This window comes from Mus caroli, unplaced genomic scaffold (genome assembly GCF_978045245.1).
Source record: "Mus caroli unplaced genomic scaffold, Mus_caroli_1 scaffold_14, whole genome shotgun sequence".
Lineage (NCBI taxonomy): Eukaryota > Metazoa > Chordata > Mammalia > Rodentia > Muridae > Mus > Mus caroli.
This window is the reverse complement of record NW_028227269.1, coordinates 74,344,490-74,358,361: the sequence shown is the minus strand read 5'-3', so window position 1 is coordinate 74,358,361 and position 13,872 is coordinate 74,344,490. Positions and strand designations below refer to the sequence as shown.

The 13,872-nt window shown below is 43.8% G+C and overlaps 1 protein-coding gene across 10 annotated transcripts in view; it reads right to left on the bottom strand.

Moving 5' to 3' along the window:
- Syne2 (spectrin repeat containing nuclear envelope protein 2) overlaps nt 1-13,872 on the bottom strand; it is a 301,122-nt gene that overhangs the window by 256,528 nt on the left and 30,722 nt on the right. For 7 of the 10 annotated variants that reach the window (XM_085830464.1, XM_085830470.1, XM_085830468.1 and 4 more), the window contains exon 2: nt 6,704-6,830. In XM_085830464.1, coding sequence (XP_085686590.1) covers nt 6,704-6,782 — 79 coding nt within the window. In that variant the 5' untranslated portion in view covers nt 6,783-6,830. Of the gene's footprint in view, nt 1-6,703; nt 6,831-6,922; nt 6,989-7,772; nt 7,944-12,971; nt 13,092-13,872 lie in introns of those variants that run through there. The other 3 variants (XM_085830467.1, XM_085830466.1, XM_085830465.1) reach the window with 3 other exon arrangements.

Below are 13,872 nucleotides of genomic sequence, written 5' to 3'. Positions count from 1 at the left end.
TCAAATCCAGAAGAGACTATTTGTCTATGTCCCCCAAAGAGACACATAGAGAGCTTAAACTATTCATTTGTCTGACAATTCACAATTTATTTTTTTCTACCACATTCAGATGACCATAAACACACTAAGTGAAGGGCATGGAGATGGCCCAGTGGGTAAGGTACTCGCCACCAAGCCTGAAGACATCTGAAACCCAGGACCTACATGGTAGCAGAAAACCAACTCCCTCAGCTTGGCCTCTGACCTCCATATACACATCATTGCTGTATACACACATGCACACATGGACACACACACACAAAATACATGTAAAAAATTCTTTAAAAAATAAATAAGATTCTTTGAATTAAAGAAAATAAAAGAAACCAGGCGCGGTGGCACACGCCTTTAATCCCAGCACTCGGGAGGCAGAGGCAGGTGGATTTCTGAGTTCGAAGCCAGGCTGGTCTACAAAATGAGTTCCACAACAGCCAGAGCTATACAGAGAAACCCTGTCTTGAAAAACCAAAAAAAAAAAAAAAGAAGAAGAAAGAAAGAAAGAAAAAAAAGGAAAAAAAAATAAAAGTGGAGACTGGCCAGAGAGAGACCTGAATCAGTCTCTGGCCTACAGTACACACAGCAACACTAACAAGTGCATACACCATTCATAAGCATAGGCACTCTTGAACTCCAGCTGTCCCGTACAACGTAAGCACACGTGGGTTACTTTTACCAAAATTTTCCTAAATGATTTAGAAAAACAGCGTCATTCGGAGAAACTGCAATCACCAGCATTAGAAGCGGATACAAAAAAGAGTATGGAAAAGACACTTTTTTTTTAAATCCCCACATTTCTGACCATTAAATCACAGACCCAACTCATCAAACACATACAAATTAATGTGTTGTATCAGTCCCTGATTGCTCATTTCCATGATGAAAGCCTGAGTTTCCCTACTCCAAGCCCAACCCCCCCCCACACACACACACACTCACGCACGTGCACACGTGCACACTCAGAAAACTTTGCATCTCTCAGGGGGCTTTAATTAAAAGGGATTTTTTTTACTTCTATAAGCAATGAATGAGATCTTTGTTAACCCACTTTAACAAGGTTCTAAATGACCCTGGATTTATCTTGCCCTAGTTTTCAAAATGTAGCTGACCCAGAATAATGCAAGCTCCAAATTCCTTCAGAAAACAGAACCAGAATTCCCAGAAGCCAAAGCTATACATGCAACCCAGGGGGCGGGAATGCTTTTCTTAAAAACACTATTATACAAGCATTACTAGAGAAAAACATTTTCTTTTTTTTTTTTTTTTAATTTTCCATTTAGTCAGAATTTTGTTTCATTTTGGTGTTTTGTTTGTTTGTTTGTTTGTTTGTTGTTTGTTTTTTGAGAGAAGGCCTCTTTATGTAGTCCTGGCTTCCCTGGGACTCGCTTTGTAGACCAGGCTGGCCTTGAACCCATGTGGATCCAAGCCTGCCTCTGGGATTAAAGGTGTATACCACGACTGCCCAGCAAGTCAAAATATTTTTAAGAGTGCGGAACTTCGTAATGCCAAAGCAAACAACATTCCAAGAAAATACTTTTGAAAAGATAATATGATTATCATGAGCTTTCTGGCGGGCTGTTGTTGCAGATCAACACTAACAGTTAGTAAAGAACTATAATTTATTTTCCCTGGGTAAAATAATGATCCAGCCAGGAAAAAAAAAAATCCACGAGATTACCTGCTTTCTACAGAGTAAGCAAGCAGTAGGAGCCAGCGAGGAAAGTCATCTTAGTACTTGGGAACACATTTCTTCCTTTGCTTCTCTTTGTCTATCACATCCCCAGCCCTCCCCACCAAGGTCTCTGGTATAAAGGAACAGAAATTCTCCCTAGAAGCCTTCCTCCCAATCCTGTTTCTCTTTCTCAGACATCAGGAGTGCGTTCTCACAGCCCTGAAGTAGAACAGATTTCCTCCCAGAAACACAACATTACCAACGGCCCTGACCCCGCCTCGCGTCACAAGTCACCCACGTGGCTCACCCGATTTGGCACCACGCACAGAGAACTACTCTGCTCTTGGGGACCTTATAGACTTTATTTTTGTTTGTGGAGGTTTCGATTTTTTTTTAAATTACATTTATCTATGTGTGTGTGTGTGTGTGTGTGTGTGTGTGCGTGCACACATCACAGCGTGCACATGTGGAGGTCAGAGGATAACTTGTGAGAGTCGGTTCCCTATTTCTCCCAGGGGTCAGAATCAGATCATCAGGCTGGGTGATAAGCACTCTTACCTGAGCCATGTTGACCGCCTGAGACCTTGGTTTTGTATACCAGAGTGGCCACTCATTCATTATACAATTGTTTACTGGAAGCTTAAATAATTCAGGAACATCACTAGAGTGAGGTCACTATGAGAACCACACACGCAGGATGTCTGTCGGACACTTACAAGACTCAGAGAGATTATCGAAGCAAGTGACATCTGAAGCCAAGAATGAGTTCAGTAATTCCAAGCAATAAGACTACAGGTGTGCCTCTGGGATAATAAACAGGCGCGCAGCGCGGCCCCATGCTCAGAGTATGTGGTACTGAGGTCAATCCCAAGGCTTCATTCATGCACGTCCTTCACCAACTAAATTACATCCCAGACCCAATCTGAATTTTTTAATAATGAGAGGAATATATAACTCAATCTGCGATATATTTTATAAACGAGATTTTTATCCCTTGTTGAAACATCAGAAAAATAACCCAGACATTTCTGGTCCTACTCTGAATGTATATGATAGACATCAATATTAAGATGGTGACCCTGTACTTAACCATAGGGGTGATTGCCTCTGAGTACCCACCACTTCTGCCTGACATCTGCAGGCAGAAGCATACCAGATGCCACAATTTACAAAGGTGCTCAGCCCATTTCTGTATATGCCCTCAGTGCCTAACTTCTGCACACAGCTGGTTCTACCAAGTGAAAATTAGATACTACAGAGCTGGCAAGATAGCTCAGGGGATAAAGGCTCTGGCCACTGACCCTGAGGTTAAGGCCCAGGACCCACAGGATATGAAGTGAGAACTAATGCCCATAAGTTGGCCTTTGACTTTCATAAGAGCCTGGCACACATGCATGTGCCTGCATACACTAGATAGATAGATAGATAGATAGATAGATAGATACATACATACATACATACATACATACATACATACATACATAAGATTTTAAAAATAAACATTACATCTCATAGGGTGGGGCCGGGGGGGGGCAAAGGGAATAAAGAAGGAGGGAAAAAGAAGAGGGGAGAGGAAGAGGAGGGGAGAGGAAGGAACAAGAAAGAAAGAGAGGAAGGAAGGAAGGAAGGAAGGAAGGAAGGAAGGAAGGAAGAAAAAAGGAAGGGAGGGAGAGAGGAAGGGAGGCAGGCAGGTGCTCACTCCTTAGCACTCTCTTCTATGAGTCACCACATTTCTGCACGGATTATTTAATTTGTCTTAAGTTCACTATTCTCCATCAGGGCATGACCACAATCTCCTCACCGTAAAGGAGGGGTTGTCTGTTCAGATGCTGTGGCCTAATCAGGCCATTCTACCGACTATCATGTCTCTATCTGCTTCTGACACAGGCTCTGAATGAAGAGGAAAGAAAACACACTTCCTTGTAAACGGCCGCCAGCACCCCCACATTACACAGACTCCCTGCCAGCAAATGCACAAAGACTAGGCCTTTTACATCATGGATAAAATCAAATGCTTTTTATAAAGCTTTATGCATTACTATTGTAATACATGTGTGTCATACATGTGGAGGAGTCAAAGAACAACTTCATGGAGTCAGGTCTCTCCTTCCTCTGGATGCCAGAGATCAAACTCAGCTCACCAGGCTTGCTCTGCAATCGCGTAACCACTGAGCCCTCTTACCACCCCCTCAAATGCTTTCTAAGACTTGGACCAAAAGCCTTCAGCTATGTTGTACTTATAATAAAAATAATCCTGTCTGCCTTTTTTCCCCAAGCAGGTAATAATTCTACTATGATACCAAAGTTGCCTTCACAGGTATATGCAAGCTCTGGGTCCCTGACCTGCTGTCCCCTCTCCCTTTGTCAGTCTGGCAAGAAGAACCATCACAAAACTGCAAATAACATGGAGTCTAGCCTCGGAAAAATAATTCACTCCATGCGTTGTTTTCGTTCTGCGTGGGCAGTCTAGGCACGGAGTGTCCCTGGCTAATGGGAACGGATCCTGGCCAGAGTCAGGTTGATGATGCTATGATGTCACTCCACGCATCCTATCCATGGAGCAAAGCATCCACACCTTCTACGTACGTCCCACAAGTACATCATCCAGAGAATGTGGGCATCGCTTCCCCTAGCTAAACGACCCATTCTAGAAAACATATACCACACAATTTCTAGTAATTCGATAATTATTTTAAGCACCTTAGGAACCTGAAATCGCCTATGCACAATCTAGTATAAAGTTCGCCATGCATGGAACGGAGTAAGTCTCCCACTTAAAAGCAGCTACGGAACAACCCTGAGCGGAATCCCCTCTGGTTCTTTAGCACGGCAGAGGCGTGCAGTACAAAAGCCAGAGGCAAATCACAACTCAGCTGCTTGGGGACTCTGGTGATGTCTTCCCGAGCTCAGCACTCTGTTCACCGGGTTAGGGTCAAATGTCTCAGTATGCAAAGAACGGGGAAGCTATGCCCTCTATCTAAACCCCAGGAAGCTCGCTCTGAGGCAAGGAAGTGCTATGAAGTATAATAAACACAAATCTGCAAGGCCCCAGAGAGATAAAGGGGATGAAGAGGAGGAAGGACTTATCTCAGGCTAGCAGGGCAGCCTGCAGAGGAGGCTGGGGCCAGCTGGCCTTGGGATGGGTCAGCTGAACTTCTCCCAGTCTAGAGGGAATGGCCCACACAGAGCACACAGGCGGGGAGGACCATGGTGCCTTAGGGAGATGTGGAGTTACCGGGAACTCGAGGAATGTGGTGGGAGAATCAGGTGAGCAGAGAGAACCCATGGGCCTCACCAAGGCTCACCCGCGTGTGTGTGTGTGTGTGTGTGTGTGTGTGTGTGTGTGTGTGTGTAATGAAGTTTCTACTATAGCTGTGCTCCTATACAAAAGTTTTCTTCAAAAACATGTATTATAAATATATAAAAAGAAATAGCATTGACTGAGCCACTACTATGTGACAGGCAACTCCGATCAACCATTTGTCCATCTTCAAGACAGCGGCAATTGGAATTTGTATTACATAAATCAGGGGACAAAGGACAACTGATAAATCCTCTCAACTAGATACATGGAATTACGAAGTCACAGGGCCAGCATGAGACATCAGATGGCACTCCACTCCTCACAGCCTAAGACTACCTCCTAGCAAGTAAATATTTCTTATTATCTCTATACTAGTCTCTATACTAATTAAAATTGTTATTTTTTTTTTGTTTTATATATATATTTTGTTATTTGGGTTTTATTTGGAACAGGGTCTGGCTAGGTAGTCCATACTAGCCTATCATCTTCCAGCTTCTGCCTCCTAGGTGCCCGCTTTACTGGTGTGTGCTACCATGCCCAGCATACAATTTTATTTTTTAAAATTTGCTCCATAGAGATACAGTCTATTCCAATAGCTATGAATTTATATGTAAATGAAGCTAATTATTAAAAACAGATTCAAAGAGTGAATATTTGAGCCAGGCACAGTAGGACACGGCTCCGAGCACTCTAGGGGGGAGGGCTGGAAGAGCAAGAGTTTGAGGCTAGCCTGGGCTAACAAGTTCTTGTTTCAAAAAATAAAATAAACTTAAAAGGAAGGTTATCAGAAAGTCATTTTAGAACCTTTACCAAAAATAAACTCAAAACCTGTAGCTTCTATACAATGTCTTAATTGTTGATTTATATTGTCCATAACTTTAAAGATTACTTTTTAAAAAGTCTCATAGCCAGGCAGTAGTGGCGCACGCCTTTAAATCTCAGCACTTGGGAGGCAGAGGCAGGCGGATCTCTGAGTCTGAGGCCAGCCTGGTCTACAGAGTGAGTTCCAGGACAGCCAGGGCTATACATTGAATCCCTGTTTTGAAAAATAAATAAATAAATAAATAAATTATATATATATATATATAGAGAGAGAGAGGGGGGGGTCTCATAAATGTTTCCAAATATTTTCCAGAGCTTCATTTCTATACTAGCTAGCTACCAAGACTTATCAATAAAGATGGATAGCTCACTAGCTGATGAATTTTCAGATAGGCAACAGCTATACAGCTATACAGCTATACAGCTAAGCGCACAGGAAGTCCTTCCTTTTGCAAATACTAGTTGTGGATTGCATATGGGATTCTTTTCATTGAAACCTCACCCATCCACAGTATCAAGGCTGTTCCCACCCATTCAGATAAAATACAGATGCAAGTCTCAAAGCTGCTGTGTAAAAAAGGACGCAAAATAAATAGAAATAATGCCAAGCAAACCACGGCTAGCTTTTACATTTAGATTGCAAATAAAACACACACACACATACACATAAATATAATAAACCCAAGATAAACAATTCCTTCCAGGAATCCTTGGAAGCAGAGAGCTGCTCTAAGACACTCTAATACTGAATTTCCTTCTCCAGTTGGAAACTACAGATAGGATTTCCAGACCACAGGAGGCAGAGAAGCCAATGGGGCTCAGAATTAGAAGGGAGTAGGTTTTCCATTCCCTTCCAAGTGCAAATTTACCTTGCAGTGAAAAGTGTAGATCATCAATGCCCAAGAAACCCTGTCCATCTTCCGTGGGCAGCACAGGGCTAGTGGCCATGCTTTGACTCAGTGGAGATTAGACTGCATCCATCTCAATTAAAGTGAACTGAAAGCAGAAAGAGATAACACGCTCATTAATAAACTCTGCAGCTCGGCAAGTCTGGTAAACATGCAGGAAACAGCAAAAGCCAAATCTACCCTCTCAAAGAGCAATGGCTCTCAAGGAGGGTTTCCTTCGTCCATGAGGAACAAAGTGACCCCGCCTTCTTTTCGAATCATCATCAGGACTGTGCCCTGTGACCTATTCAGGCTCTTTGGCAGAACTCCAGAACTGGCCTCGTGGGTTCTGTGCAAGTTATAAAAAGGCAAGCTACGCACTTCAAATCCAGAACGTAGCTTCCAGTAATGTAGCTAAGAGGAAAGAAAGTCAACAGTCACTGCTGTCTTTGGCCTTCAGTTCTCAAGAGTTCTCTTTTAAAAAAATTTTTTAATTCCCTCTGTTCTTTCTCAGTTCCATAAATGGCCACTTACTGGAAACAGTAAGACCCGAGAGCCTGCACCGCCTGCAAAGCGAAACTAAAAACACAAACAAACAGAGTGACTACTTTGATGACTGTAATAATACTATTTCCCTAAGGATTTCTTCTTCTATATGTCTCTCTTAGCTGCACCTTGAGCCACTCTCTCTGGTAGTAGAGATTTGAAACAGGGCCTGACACATCGTCTCAGCATGCATTCTATCACCCAGCCTCTTCCCCTACTGAAGGAATTCTCCCAACAAAAGTAATTCACAACCAGAACCCTTTATTCACAACCATAACCTTTTTTTTTAAAAACCCCAGTTGTGTCATGTATACAGGCATCACGGTCAACTTCTGCAGGATGACAGTGAAAGGCGAGTTCTCTCACAGAGATCACCAAATCACCAAAATCAAACTGACCAAACAGAAAACATGAAAACACTTCTGTGAGAAAGGAAATGGTGTAAAGCTACTGTTAGAATCTGCATAGTGGAGCCCGGGGCATGACTCAGGAGCAGCGTTCTTACCTCGCATACAAGATGTCCTGGGCTCAATAACCCAGACTATAAAGAAAGGAAGACTCTGCATTCCAAATGTATGCAAAATCCTCTAACTCTGATAGATGCTAACAGTTTTTTCTTCATGAGAAAATGTTGGAGGGAAAACTAAAAAAAAAGTTTGAGGCTAGCAAGTAATCAGTCATATTAAATATTAAACGAGCTAAAATATGCAAGGGACAGAAATCATTGCATGGTTCCAAACCCTTTCCATCCTTTCTTTGGCAGTGTTTATTATCCAAATCCTGCCATCATATATTCATATTCATTCTCTCTTGTCTCTCTCTCTGTCTCTCTCTCTCTCTTTCTCTGTCTCTCTCTCTCTCTCTGTGTCCCTGTCTCTCACTGTGTTAAAGATTTTACCTACCAAATACACTCTGTTAATAATTGATTTGTTTTTCTTCTCGGTTGAGATCAGTCAGGAGCAGCCTGCGGTTACCACGCTGCTCGACTGAGTTGGTCCAGATTAACAAAAAGAAATACTGCTCATTAGTTCTCAAGGGCCAGAGCCCTGATAGCAACGGTGGCGCAGGTATCCTCAGCCCTGTCACACAGCGAGGCCCTCCACTACCCCTTCCCACATCCTTAAGGCCCAAACAAGTGCTATTTCATTTTAACAGCAGAAAAAGTGGATTCTAAATGAATTCCCTGATGGTGACCGCTGTTTCATGTCAGCTCTATTCTGTTTTTTAGGAAGAAGAAGGAATAACAGTGGTGCACACCTTTAATCTCAGTACTCGGGAGGCAGAGACAGATGGATCTCTGTGAGTTCCAGGCCAGCCTGGTCTACAGAGCTAGTTGTAGGACAGCCAAGGCTACACAGAGAAACCCCTGTCTTGAAAAACAATAAAGAATACAAGAGCACCCACATCTTGACAGTTATTATCTGACACCGACATAGGCATTGCTTAAAGCAGTTTGCATATGCAACTCTTTCTTTCCCTAGTGATCAATACCACAGGTGTGAGACAGAGCCAGGGTTATAATTTAAGTCCCTGAGGCTATTCATAAAAAAGAATAATGTCCTTCTTCAGGGACATTACAAAAACTTGGGTTAAAAAATTAATATGGTAGCATTAAAGCTTCCATGGAACAGTGCGGAATCATGTCTTTATTTGTCACATAGATTTACAGGGGGGTGGCAGAGGCTGGCAGATCTCTGTGAGTTCGAGGCCAGCGGGATCTACAAATCGAATTCTAGGATGGCAAGAGCTGTTGCACATAGAAGCCCCATCTCAAGGGGAAAAAAAAAAGCCACGTAAACCGATAGTCATATTTTTATAAGTAACATAAGTTATTTTTAAATGACTGTGGTCCGCTTATGCAATATATTTCAGAATGCCTGTGGTGGTTCTAAAACCTCAAAACATGAACAAAGTTCCCTTTATAAAGGCAATCTTGGCCTTTACTCTGGATTACAAAGGCTAGAATGTTTTCAACTACAGAAATGAGATCTGAAAAGAGTGGATTTCCAGTCAATGAAACTACATGTGGGTTTGATGTTTTTCATTATCGTTTAGATTATTAGGTTATCAGTGATAAACGCTTATTTCTACTACGGTAAAAATGTTCTTATTTTTATGGGAATGAAGCGTTGTATAGTCCACTGTCCATTCCGAGATCCACACAGGATCAGCCCTGTCCATATGCATATAATGAGAAAATTAACAGAAATAACATTTGGAAAATTACAGGTGGGGTGGGGAGGGCTGTCTCTAGGCAGACCCCTGGAGTTCAGATGCCAGCCTTTTGATTGGTGAGCTCCAGGTTCAAAGACAGACCTGTCTCAAAAATAAATTGAAGAAAGAAGATTTCTGTGTCAACCTTTGGGGTACACGTACACATGTATACACACACACACACACACAAATCTTGAAAGTTTGTCCATTTTTTCTACACAATATTGCCCAAAACCTTTCTGTTATCTAAAGGGATTTTAGTTCTCTCATTATTAGATAACTTACTAACAACTGCTGTCAGACTAACAGACACAGAAAAGTCTCAATGTAAGGCTAAGGCATCTAGCCAATCTTCAGGGATGTCTCAGCTCAGGAGGGTGGAGAGGCAGGTTCCCAGATGAATAGTGACTGAGATGCTAACATGTCCCCTAGGACCACTCCCTCCTACTCCTATTCCCATTCTCCAGTTAGCTGTGGTCCTCCCAGGGACTGACTTCTCTCAGCTACTGGCCGATAATTAATTGGCTCTGTTTCCAAGCTCATGGCCAAACACTGCAGACACAATAGCAGTAAGTTTCTTCATTTTTTTTTCTGATAACTTTTGGGTCGGTCAGTTGGTTTTGAGACTGGGTCTCATGATGTAGCCCTGTCTGACCTGGAACTTGCTTTGTTGACCAGGCTGACCTTGAAGCAATCTTCCTGCCTCTGCCTGTCAAGTACTGGGATAACACGAATGCACAATTGTACCCAGCCACTTTTTCCCTATTAATTCTCCTAATTACTTTGAACTATAGTTATCATTGGACCAGAAGTAGCCAGTTCAAGTTTCCAGAGCAAATACTATCTCCTCCCAGGTGCTTTATTGTCATGACAACCAAAGGAGACCAGAGCATCAACCACAGCCATGCACTAGATTCTCAAGAAACAGACCTGGTTTAGGATTTCACAACAAAGTGCCACTTGCCACATGTGACAGCAGTGTCCCTGCACTACCCACTTACCCACGATAAAGAGCATGCTGAGGGAATACCACCACTTCCCTAACTGCCTCCCATTGGCCTTGACCATGGCCCGTATCTCTGAACTGCAGTAACACTGCAGAAATGATAAAGTGCTCTGTAAGTAGACAGTATATAAATAATTATGACAAGCTGCAATTTTTGTCCTTATGTTTTATGTTAGGGATTAAACCCAGGGCCCTGTTCATGGCACTTTTTAAGCCAGCAGTAAAGGTTAAAGTAAGGAGAAAAATCAGAACTTATAGACTCGATGTAGGGAGTCAGCACTGGCCACAAATGCTGAGTACTTCTACTCCCTAAGTCACCTGAAGTAATCAAGATTCAGACTCTAAATAAAAAAGCTAAATATCGGCTACCAAGGGCTGGGGGATGTATGCTATAGATTTCCCAATCTATAGCATACTATAATATAAATCAGGTGCTGTGGTAAGGAAACACCATTTGTGGACAGGAAACACTACAGTTAAAATGTGTGTCCTGTGCATTCGCTCTCAGAAGCAAAATGTGAAAGCAAACCATGGAGAAGGGCTGGGGGTATGACAAAACAGAACCCTGAGGAGAGAAACAGGCTGGGGCTCAACCACAGAAGGAAGAAAAGCAAAGCCCCAGGATGCACAGGGAGCGCTCCGAAGAACAGTGTGCAGTGGATGCTGGGGGTGTGGGGGATTAGGAAGGAGGAAAGAAGAGATGGGAAGGATGACCACACAGAATGAAGTCAGACACTCCTGACTGGCTGAAGAACTTCAGAGAGGAAACTAGAAGGACTGGAGGAGAGGGTCGGTGACCTCACTGAGCAACTCAGGGAAGTTCCTCCATAGGCTCTCAGAAACTTCGCTTTGAAATTCTTAAATTATTTTTAATCGTTTATGTGTGTGCAAGCATGAGCATGTAAACATGTGCAGGTGCCCTCACAGAGGCCAGGAACAGGGGATGGATCTGGAGATGAAACACGGGTGGTCATAAACCGTACAAACTGAGTGCTGGAAACCAGGCTCAGGTCCTCTCAACGAGCAGCAAGTGACCTTAACTGCTAAGCCACATCTCTCCACCATCTCTCCTCAGCCCCTCCTTCCCAGCCCTCCCTCTGCAGCCCCTCCCTTCAGCCCTTTCTCCAGCCTCCTCTTCCCAGCTTTCTCTCAGGAACCTTTAAGAAGTATCTCCTCGAGACCCACCCCCAGCCCCCAGCCTGTCCATTCTAGGAAGATCTTACCACTTGCAAACCTATTCACAGAGCTTTGAATAGTTCTAAAGGAGATCTGGGTGAAGAGACCTGGCATGAGATGGTCTTCATTTATCTCAGAAAAATAAGCAGCAGGAGGGTCATCTCTGGGGAGCAGGGGCTACATAGACAGGGGACAGTGCTCAGACAAGGCTGCAGTGGAGAACAGGAACCAACAAGCCAGAGATGTAGATAGGGCTGGGAAGGCAGCTATAGGTCAGAGCTGCCCAGGCTGTACATGGTCCCCGCAGCATCTTGAAGCCAGGGTTTGTGTGGGTACCCTCTGCCCCAAAAATACTAGCCTAGACCCAGAGCTGAAGTCTGAGCAGCAGCTGTTCTTGACCTGATAAGATTCTACCAGGTGAAAAGATCGCTCTGAAGGCCCATATTGATACGGGGACCTCAGTGTTCATGATAGAACTGCTCAGAGCAGCAAAAAGTAGATAAAACCAATCCTGTTGGTAGAAGGATAGGCACTCTATAGCTGACTCATACATGGGAAGACTATTCCACGGCTCACTTGAACAACCAACAGCAGCAGAGATACACGCTGTAATAAAATCATCATAGGGCACTAAGGAGAAAGGAGAAAGTCATTCATATAGTGGATGTAAATTTTATTGATTTTTTCATGTCTGTTCATTTTTTATGGGGAGGAATACATGTGTGGATCAGCAGACAACTGTAGGAACGGTCAGCCCTCTCCCCTCCACCACGTAGACCTCTGGGGTAAAACCCAGGTTGTCAAACCTGGAGCTAAGCTCCTCCACCCGCTGAGGCACTTCCTCAGCCCTGGATATAAAGTCCACGCACACATACACAGTGAAAGAACAGGGAAGTGAAGCCCATCAGAGAGTGGAGGGTGAGGGAGAGAAGGATTCGACACCAGTAACAGAGTTAATTTTGCTAACATCTAAGCAGAGTTCCTTACAGGCATTAGAGAACACTTCTAAGTTTTCTTTAACATCCGAGTTAAAACAGAATTAACCATCATTTCCACTTTTTCTTTTTTTTTTCTTTTTGGTTTTTGAGGCAGTTTTTTTTTTTTTTTTTTCTGTGTAGCCCTGGCTATCCTGGAACTCACTACGTAGACCAGGCTGACCTCAAACTCAGAGATCTGCCTTCCTCTGCCTCCCGAGTGCTGGGATTAAAGGCTTAAAGGCGGCGTGTGCGGCCACCACCAGCCATTTCCACTTTTTCATAGCAATAGAAGCCATGTGAGGTTAGAGTGGGATGCCATGGTTGAACGCACTTGAGCAGGAAGGTTCGGCTTTCATTCCAGCTTCGCTGCTGACCCCTTACAGGCCTTGTGCCAGACTCTGCCTCTCAGGTCCTGGTTCTTCAACTGTGACACGAGGATAATGATTTTTGTCTGGGCCAACACACAGACTTTCAGGTTCCTGCCAAAGAGACCAACTCAAAGTTCACCACTGCACACTTGGAAACACTTGAGCATAAGCAGCCCCGTTTGAGGAGGAGAACCTGGAACACTCACTCTGGCCACTCCTTCTGGGCGGCTGTTCTCCCAGCCGCCCAGAAGCACTCTTAAAGGGCTTTGCAACAAGATAGAGAGGGAAGGAAGGAATGAGGGAGGAGGGAGGGAGGACTGGGGAGGGGGAGGGTGCTGGATAGTCCACAAACATCTTCCTGAGAGTTTTTTAGGCAAGATGTCCATTTCTAGAGTCTGACTATTTTAAAGGGACACCTTGGACCCAAGCAATTCTGGGTGGAAGAAAGAAACAAATGGAGGGAGGAAATGGGCATCATCCTCCCACTTTGTGGTTCTCCAGAGTTACCTGGGGCCAGCCTCCTGCTTCAGCACAGACCAAGTGTGCGTGCTGCCTGACGACCTGAGTTTGATCCCCTGAACCCACAAGTGGGGAGAGAACTGACTCCCACGAGTGTTTCCAACCTTCACATGCTCACCACAGCACACGTTCATGCACACACAGGTAAACAAAAATTTTAATGTAAAATGGCTGCATGCACAACTGGTCCAGTTCTAGAGAAATGACAGAAATACTTAGAAAGATGTAGAGCCCTTCACTGTGGTTAAAACAATATTTTCCCCAAATGTCCAAGTAACACAACTACACCAGTACAGGGAACATAGCTGCAGACATGTGTGTGTGTGTGTGTGTGTGTGTGTGTGT